Source organism: Octodon degus, unplaced genomic scaffold (genome assembly GCF_000260255.1).
Source record: "Octodon degus isolate 3935 unplaced genomic scaffold, OctDeg1.0 scaffold00016, whole genome shotgun sequence".
Taxonomy (NCBI): Eukaryota; Metazoa; Chordata; class Mammalia; order Rodentia; family Octodontidae; genus Octodon; species Octodon degus.
This window is the reverse complement of record NW_004524592.1, coordinates 8524826-8534975: the sequence shown is the minus strand read 5'-3', so window position 1 is coordinate 8534975 and position 10150 is coordinate 8524826. Positions and strand designations below refer to the sequence as shown.

Sequence of the window (10150 nt, the reverse complement as noted above, 5' to 3'; positions counted from 1 at the left end):
GTTTCAATAATTAATACATAGCATATTGTTGTCTTAGTGGTTATTCATTGTACAATATGCACACATGATATCCTGTCTCAGAAACTATTAGAACAAATCTCTCTATTCATTGAATTAAGAGAATGCAGCTGCATATCTAGCTTAACTATTTTGAATAGACAGATACCAAATGCTTGTCCATTTTATTCCCTTTTTTGTTTAGTTTTGTCAGAGAAGGGTATTCCATTGTCACTTAAATATTGTAAGTGTGTGAATTCAGCAAAATATTCCAATATAGTCCAGTAGTCCATAATAGTAGTGGGTTCTCCAGAAGACTGGCAATGTCAGAAGTTGTTGACATGAGCCTCTTAAAGCTCAATGTATTAATATGGCTTTACTTTTTATACTTCTTTTTATACTTTTCTGCTAGATGGTTAAGACCAAGAAAAATCAAGATCTATATAAGAAGAAATGTAGCTTTTGTATCTGATAAGGTCAGTCAAATCCCTTCAGGATTTAACCTGAAACCCTGTAGCGCAGTTTGCAGATTCTTTATCAGTGTCAGCCATGTGGATGAGTCATGGCCATTGCTTGACCAGTTTCCTCTCTGTGAAAGCCTGAGAGAATATTTTCTCTCCATGTGACTTTCCTTAGGCACACTATACATCATCGATCACTTTCCTCTGTGTCCCCATAATCTCCTTGGTCAGAAAAATTGGGATACAATTGAGTTACAGGATGTTACAGTATAGGTTCTCCAATTTCCTGTGTTTTCACAGATTTTGAAAGGCTAGAGCCTAAATGTTGGCTGTCCTTGCATCCCTTCTTTTTGTCCAGTTTTTGGTCTGCAAACTTAGGTTGTTAACCCTCCAGAAGAGAAGCTTTGTGTTATTACCCTACAACATAGGCAGTTGAGCTTTATCTCACTGTCTGTCTCAGTATTAAACATCTTACGCATCACATGTAATAGGTATTTTCCATAAAGTATTGATATGTTAAACTTTGAGTCCCTACAAAATATGAATAAAAAATTAAAAAAATAAAAAAAATTTAAAAAGTAGGAAAAAACAATTACATATCTTTACACGGAAGTTTAGAAATCTAACCATATACAGCATTGTAGCATGACAGTCCTGTGACATTTTTTTCTTGTCTCTTGTTTTCATTCATTACCATTTATTTTTAAACAGACATTTACTTGAGATATAGTATGGCAGTAATTGATATGTTATGACAAGCAGTAAGTACTTAGAAGACCCAAATGACACCAAACATGACCCTACTATTACACATTGCTCTCTTCAGTGCAGTTGCTTAGTTCACAGGTATCAGCATATATAGTTAGTGAGGTTGAGAATCGCTGGGCCCAGAGGAGTCCAGCAGGCAGAAGACACAGGGGAGCACAGAAGCTTTCCAACACACTCACTGGGCTTAGGTTTGGGCTGGGTCTGGAGTGGTCCTGAGAGTGACACAAAGTTCTCACGCACATGCAGGTCCTAGGCTGGGTGCGGAGGTTGTATATCACTTTGAATGTGTTTCATGCATTCTATTTCTTTCTTATATTGCTCATTCAAGGATTCCATCATTTTTCTATTCTCTTCTAGTTTTTGTCATTGTCTTCTTTAGAAGCATTTATTACTTCTTTCATTATAGTTATCATTTCTTTTTTTACTTCAGAAATTATTTCTGATCTGATTTCCTTTATACCTTTCTGCAGTTGTTTCTTTACTTCAGATGTTATTATTTCAGAGATTTCAGGTGTATTCTTTCCAAGTTCTTCTATGCTATTGTCTCCTTCATTCGTTCTGGGATGGCTCAGCTTTTGAGAATGCATACTGCTCCTTGTCTTTGTCATTTTGTATAGCACTGTCTTTTTTAAAACTGTTATTTAGTTTTATTCATGACCATAAACTAAACTCTGCAATTCAGGTACATTTGGAGGGAAACAAGGAAAAACATGGAACCCAAAGAACTGCAATAAGAACAGAGATGATGGGGCGTTTTGAGCAGGTAGGGTGCAGGGTGCTCTCCTGAGCTGGAGGAATGGTCTCATCTGGTAGAGGAAATACACACAAGTCACATGCATTAGAGCTGTCCAGAGTCAGTGATGGTGATCTTCTTGTTGGTCTTGCCGTTCCTAGACCCAAAGTGCTCCACGGCCTCCACTGTTTTCATGCCTTCTTTCACCTTTCTGAAGATCATGCACTTGCTGTCCAGCCTCTCGGTCTTGGAAGTGCAGATGAAAAACTGGGACCCATTTGTGTTTAGCCCAACATTTGCCATGGATAAGATGCCTGAGCCAGTGTGTTTTAGGATGAAGTTTTTTTTTTTTTTTTCACATAATTTTATTGAGAAACAAATAGCAATGAAATGATTTTAAATCAAATTAGTTAGACAGTTTTAATAATTAACACATTGCATACTGTCTTCTGAGTGGTTATTTGCTGTACAAGATGAAGACATGATATCCTATTTACAAACACTATTACAACAAATCCCTCTATTTCTTGAATTAAGAGAATGTAGCTATATATCTATCCTAACCATTTTGAATACACAGATACAAAATGGCCATTCATCTATATCCCCTTTTTTGTTTAGTTCCATCATTTAAATATAGGTGTGTGAACTCAGCAAAATATCCCAAAATAGTCCAGTAGTCCATAATAGTATTGGGTCTTCTGCATGACTGGCAATATCAGAAGCGGTTGACCTGAGTCCCCTACAGCTCATCATAACAATGTGGCTTTACTTCTTATACTTCATTTTTATACTTTTCTGCTGGATGGTTAAGACCAAGATAAAGCAAGAGCTATGTAACAAGAATTGTAGCTAAGAATTGAGAGACACATTTCAAAATATTTAGGATTAAAGTGCTACAGTGCCTATAATTTAATTTTCAATAAAAACATGAGATAAATGTTTTTCTTTATTTTAAAGGGACAAGATAAACAAATAAAGAAACCAAACTTAAAAACAGGTTAGTAGGACAGTTAGAATAGTTGACACATTATGTATTGTTGTTTTTGTAGTAGTTAATCAGAGTGTGAGATATAGGCATGATGTCTTGTCCAAACAATATTAGCACAAAACATTCTTTTCAAGGAACTAGAAGAAGCAAGCTGTATAACTATCTTGTGTGTAAATATATTTTTTCTTTTCCCTTTCTTCCTTTCCTCTTTCCCCATCACTGTTTGTCTTTTCTTCTGAACATATTCTTTCCAGTTCACAATATCTATTGTATATTTCAGATCCTTTTTACTTGTTCAATTTCTCACACTACTGAGACAGTATAATATTAACACATGTGAGTCTGGTGTATGGTCTCCAGTTGCATCTATTAACATGTACAAGCCTCATGTTTCTCCTTCTTTATGGCTGAGTAGTACTCCATCATAGAAAAATACCACATCATTCTGTTTATTCCTTGGTTGATGAGCATTTGGGTTGTTTCTGAGACTTAGTTATTACAAATTGTGTTGCTGTAAACACGGGTGCACATATATTGCAGTGGTATAATGTATTAATTCTTCTAGGCAGATACTCAGAAGGGGAATAGCTGGTTTTAATGGGACCTGCAATCCTAGCTTTTATTTATTTTAGCTTTTATTTCAAAGAGAATGGAAAAATAATAGATAAGACAGGAATGACACACAATTTCAAAACTATCTTATAGTGAACGTGTTTGGCACCTTTGTCAAAGATAAGGTGGCTTAATGTATTTGTTGCCGTGTCTGAATCCTCTGATCTGTTCCATTGATTCTTAGGTCTGTTTTTTTCCATTGTGATGCTGATTTTATCACAGTAGCTTTGTAGCATAACTTCAGATACCGGATTGTGATTCCCCTTGATTTGCCTTTGTTGCCTAGAATTGCTTTTAATATTTTAGCTCTTTTTTTGGTTCCAAATGAATTTTAGGAATATTTTGTCTACTCTGTGAGGTTGTTAATATTTTGATTGGGATTGCATTAAATCTGTATAGCAGTTTTGGGAGTATGGCCATTTTCACTATGTTGGTTCTTCTTATCCAAAATGAAGTAAGTATTGTAACATAAATATTATAGTTTATGTCTAGTTGTTCCCCCAAAACCTCATGCAGTCATTGGGGTAGCTTCTAGAGTTTGTGATTAATTCTTGATCCAATTCTGGGAATATAGGCATGAGAGCTACTCCCTCTCTGGGGTGGGTAATCTGCATTACAATGTAAAGAGAGAAAAGAGGCTGGCTTGCTAGCTGTAGTAGCTACTGCCTGTCCCTTTATCTTTGCTGTTTTGCACTGCCTTGAGCTGCTGCTCTCTGCCGTGTGCCACTCTGCCTTGGAGTCAGCTGAGCATGGACTGAAATGTTCACTAACTGTGAGCTTGATAAAACTTTCCTTTCTTAATTCTGGATGTCTGGTATTTTGTTCCAGCCATGAGAGAAGAGTAACTAAGACAATATACAACTGCTAATTCTAGGCTATGGTCATATAATATTCTGCTTTATTTCTTAAAAATTTTCATAATAAAAGAGCATAAAAATTTCCTAATACCTATGAAAGAATGAAAAAGAAAATATATAATTATAAACAATTGACATATTTAAAAACAAAAAGTAGAATTCTATTTATTTTGTTTCCATTGCCAAGCATAGCTATATTTTGTTATGTGTAACTGAAGAGGTTAAAAAAGTAAAAGTTGGATTCTCTAATTTTAAATTATTCTTTGTAAATATCATGGTTGAGGAAGCTTCAGGAATAATTCATTTTCTTTGGCATACACAAAGAATTAAAGTGCTGTAATTAATGCTGTTATTGTATAAAGGGAGAGCAGTGGTTCATTACGCAATTAATTAGTTTCTTGGCAGATAATGAAATAATTTACTCACATAATCAAGGAGATGATGCCAATTAATATTCCTGTGTTTGCTATTTGAGATCAAGTCTTCCCCAATATTTTCAACCCTTTGTGATTATTCATGAATTCCTCTGTCAAAAAATCACTAGACAAATAATCATGCTCTACACAGATGTTGATTCAGAGAAGTGGTATTTTCTGAATTTGGTGGTTATATCTGTGTGTGTTTACATATGTATGGTAGTATTTTTCAGGAAACTAGAAAAGTGTCCATTTATTTATTTATTCATTTGGTATATGGTCTCGTAACGCAGTGTGGACTCATAGTGATCCTCTTGTCTCAGCATCCCCATGGCTGGGATTACAGGTGTGCACCATCATACCTGATTTTGGTGACTGTCTTGGTGTGGGGCTGGCATGGAAGGTGGTCCAGGAATTGAACCTGAGTTCTTGAGCTTGCCACATAGGTTCTTAGGCTGCTAAGCTCTCTCCCTGGCCCAAAGTGTCCATTATAGAACATCATGAGAAAAATCTTTTTATAGCCACTTAAAAAGATATTGTAGGTTAAAGTGGCCACTGGGTATTATCTTTACCTGAAGACCTTTTTCTATCATAAGTGACTTACCTAAAAAGACCTATTAGTACAACATGCATTTTAAACAGATTAACTAGATACAGCGAAACAAGGACAGAAGTCTAGATGTAACTTATGTAGATTATGCATTAGACATTGGGTATTTGTCTACTGGATTTTTTTTTTAAGTTTTTCACCACTCATAACAAATACCTCAGAACACATTAATTTATAGAGAGGAGGCTTATAGGCCCATGGAGACATGTCATGGCTAGAGCACATAGCACAATAAGCTGCGTAGCTTATTGTGTGACACAGGAGACAGAAGAGAAGAAAGAGAAAAGATCCAGGGTCCCATGATCAGCTTGAAGCACACTTCTTCAGTGACCAGAAGACTTCTCCTAGGCTCTACCCACTGATAATTTCCACCACTTCTAAAAAGTGCAAAGCAGGTAACTGAGCCTCAGATATATAAAGGCATATGATGTTTTAAAGACAAATAAAGAGGAAGAAGTTACATGGGATATATAGATAGGGGAGTATCTTGTGCAAAGTGGCTGGGCAAACTTCTGACCTATGTGCAGTTGACTCATTACACTTTCTAAGCAAATCAGACAGTGGTGGGAAGAGAGGTGGGTGGACCTATCCACTAGAAGCAGGAGCCAGTGGGTGAGCTTCTTGATTCCTAGTATTATATAAAGCCCAGGCTTTCATTATGTGACAAAACAAGGCTGTTTCCAAGAAAATGTACTTTTGTATAAGAAAAGGGTGGGCAAAGGAAGGCTTTTTTTCCCCTCATTCCTTCAGCATCCCATAAAGTTAGCCAAGAACTTCTTTCTGTGTGATAGGTGGATGCTAAGAAGTTAATTTCAGGTTTATGGTGAAATATTTTTGGTAGGGATCAGTACTAGTATGAGATTCTATTATGATGACTTCAAAACTGAGCAAATAACTTGACACAGTTAGCATTAGGACAAAAATTCTCGACTATAGTTAGTATAATTGGTACCCAAACCTTAGAGACAGTAAGAGTCCTTGTGGTGGCAGAATAATCTTCAGGGTCTTCCACCCCCAGTACCTGACATAATGCCTTTGTAGGCTGTTTTACATTGCAAAAGCTTATAGAAGTTGAGATGGGGAGATTACACTGGGTCATCTGGTGGCCCAATCTAAACATAGGTATGAGTTAAAGTGGAAGGCGAAAGAATCAGCCAGATGTGTAGCAGAAAAGAACAGAGGAAAATTAAGAATGGGAGAAGAATTCAGCCTGTTTTGCTGTCTTTGAAGACAGAATAAGGGGACCATTAGTTAAAAGAAATGTAAGCAGCTTGTAAAAATTGGAAATGGCTCTCTGCCAATGTAAAAAATCCTCAGTGCTACACCCACCAGGAGCTGAAGTCTCCCTAACAAACGAGGAAAAGCATTCTTCAGAAAGGAAAACAGCACTGCCTATTCCTGGGCTTTGGACTTTGGAGTCTGTAAGCATAAGTCTAGTTGAGGCTGACAGACTTCAGACCTACACAAACGGAAAAATAAATACATGTTATTTTGTGATAATCTATAGTAATAGAAAATGAATACAGCACTCATTGAAAGATATTTCTTATTAAGAAGTTGGCATCTGACATGGCTACTGTTGGGTCTCAATTTTTGTTGAAGTTTAATTTATAATTAATGGGAAGAGGTCTGAAGAGCACCGAACATCAACAACAAAGATTTGTTCAGCTACACTACATGTCAAGGGCTGTTCCAGGAACATAGCTGACACACAAAACAGAAATAGACAAAAAGCTCTGCCCTTAGGGTTCTTAGACTACATTAACTTAAGAAAACAATACATAGTGCTGTAAGGTGATGAAAGCTTAGAAATAAATAGTAGGAAAAGGATGGAGGGGTACTTCAAGATGAAATTTTAGAGTGTACTCAGAAGTTGACATTTGGGTAAGTATGCGGTAGGCAAAGTTACTGATCAAAGAGAGTATGGGGCCACAAAAGAAGGCATTTGATGATGTAGAATGTGCCTAAGGAGAGTCACATGGAGAGAAAACATTTTCTCGGGCTTTCACGGAGAGCAAACTGGTCAAGCAATGACTGTGACTCATCCACATGGCTGACACTGACAAAGGATCTACAAACTGCGGTACAGGGATTCAGGATACTGACCTTGTCAGAAACAGAAGTTACATTTCTTGTTATATAGGTCCTACTTTATTTTGGTCTTAACCATCCAGCAGAAAAGTATAAAAACAGGTATAAAAAGTAAGTCATATTAATAGGCTGAGCTGTAAAAGGCTGAAATCAACAATTTCTGACATTGCGAGTCCTATGGATAATCCACTACTGTTATGGACTACTGGACTATATTGGAATATTTTGCTGAATTCACATACCTACACTATTTAAATGGCAAGGGAATACTCTTCTCTGACAAAACTAAACAAAAAAAGAGGATACAAATGCAGAACCATTTTGTATCTGTATATACAAAATATTTAGGATAGATATACAGCCACTTTCTCTTAATTCAATGAGAAGAAAGATTTGTACTAATAGTATTTGGACAAGATATCATGTCTACATCTTGTACTATGAATAACCACTACAAAGACAATGATATGCAATATATTAATTATTGAAACTGTCCTACTACTTGGTTTTGAAACTGTCTCATTGCTATTTGTTTCTCAATAAAATTAATTAAAAATATGGGGTAGGTAAAGAAGTAAATGTTGAAGTGGTGGGAGGTCAACCCTAAGATCTAGCAAGAGCAGGCAGTATGTTATCCATAAGAGCCAGAGTGGAAGCTCAGGTCAGTCAGAAATCCTGGGAGATATGGCATTGCCAAGGACTTAGGCTTTTGCTCAGAGATTGATGGGAACTTGTTGTGGATTTGGGGCTACTGCATTAAGAAGAAATGAGACTGCATTATGTGTAACCAACTTGTATGAGGAGTGAGAAGCAGAGTACCCATATACACATAAAATTAGATGCAGGGAGTTTATTAATTATAGATAGGCAGCAGGAACAACAGAAGTTAAGATTCCTTGTGAACAAATCCCCTGGGCTTAAGAAAACTGGTAGGGCAGATGCAGCCCATTGCACATAACCACTTATACTGCAACTGACTCACTCCAGAAGACTGCCCATCCTATACTACAATCCCCCAGAGTGCATGATACGTAGGGCTAAGGTGCAGAAGCACCTCTCATTCTGGTGAGGGACTGGAATGCAACACAGTCTGTTGTAGCCTGTCTCTCTGTTTGTCTCAGGATTTTGTGACTAATTCCAGCATATCCTACAGTTAGCCTTGAAGACTACACTCAAGTGGACCTGGCAGAGCTCGATGGCTCCAGTGCGGCCTAAAGAAGTGTGCTGTGGGGTGGGGAAGGAGGGTGGGAGGGTGGGAGGAAGACAGAGAGAGAGAGAGAGAGAGAGAGAGAGAGAGAGAGAGAGAGAGAGAAATCCACATACTCAGAGAGAAAGAGAAACACACATACACAGAGAGAGAGAGCAGCGACCAAGAGCGAGAGCGAGAGCAAGAGCAAGAGCAAGACCATCTGGAGACGAATGCAATAATCCTGCTTGGACATGTTGTGGAGATGGGTTACAACAGTGGGAGAGGGGGTGGAAGAACAATGGAAAAAAATAAAGAATTGGGAGACTTCTGTTTGAGATGAGTATTAGACTCCAAGATGTTACAGAAATTATGGGTAAAAATTCAGGATCTTGAATTTGTTTTGTATGTCATTTTCTTTCACAGCCATTTTAAAAAATCTTTGGTGAAAGTGTAGCTACTGCGATGACATTTGGAAGGACTGTTCATAGTGGCTTCCATGTCTTGACTGCTATCACTGATCCACTGAGATAACCTGAGTATTTTAACTTTGCTAATCAAAGGCTCCTATAAGTTGGCTCCTGAAGGGGGTGTAGTTGTGTAGAATTGAAGAGGGAAGGCAGATGAATTTTGTGACTTTGCACCCTAGTCACATTGTCCTAGTTTCCTAAATTACCATGTGTACATTTTGCTCCAGACAGTGACCTAAAATTTTGAAAGCAGTTGCTCTTTGTTTTTCTGTAGTGTTTGTTGTCTGCTTATTTTTCTTTGCATTTTAATTTTTTTTCTCATCAGAGGACAGTTGTTCCCCAGAATGGGATGGACTCATCTGTTGGCCCAGAGGAACACTGGGGAAAATATCAACTGTCCCATGTCCTTCTTATATCTATGACTTCAATCATAAAGGTATTGAATTTTCTGAAATGATTAATTTGAAGCAGAAATTTGTCCTTTTTTTGGGTAAAATATACTCAGAAGGAACTGAACAGTCTTGTCATCTTTCATGTCTTTACAGGAGCTGCTTTTCGACATTGCACTCTCAATGGAACATGGGATTTTATTCACAGCTTGAATAAAACATGGGCTAATTATTCTGACTGTTTTCTGCAGCAAGATATCATCAACACAGGAAAGGTAATAGAATTTTTTAATATTTTTGATTTTCTAAGAGAAAGCAGAGTAATGCTTTTATGTATCTCTTTGCATTTGTTTTTGCATTTCTTGATTGTCAACCATAATAGGTTAAAAACTTTCAGTGACACAGAGATCATAAAAGTTAAAGGAAGGTTGGAGGACTTTCAGATACATTTGATATTTTCCTTAGGTTAGAGTTCCCTGGTAAAGATATACACATATGTATACTTATTTATGTATGTGTACTTTGTTACAGTGTGTTATGTTTATATCATATTCTGATATTTCTGATAT

The 10150-nt window shown here is 37.0% G+C and overlaps 1 protein-coding gene across 1 annotated transcript in view; it reads left to right on the top strand.

The window, feature by feature from the left end:
• The window catches only part of Pth2r (parathyroid hormone 2 receptor), a 182439-nt gene that overhangs the window by 70278 nt on the left and 102011 nt on the right, over positions 1 to 10150 (top strand). The window contains exons 5-6 of the mRNA XM_004626717.1: positions 9525 to 9628; positions 9738 to 9856. Of these exons, the coding sequence (XP_004626774.1) occupies positions 9525 to 9628; positions 9738 to 9856 (223 nt within the window). The remainder of the gene's footprint in view (positions 1 to 9524; positions 9629 to 9737; positions 9857 to 10150) is intronic.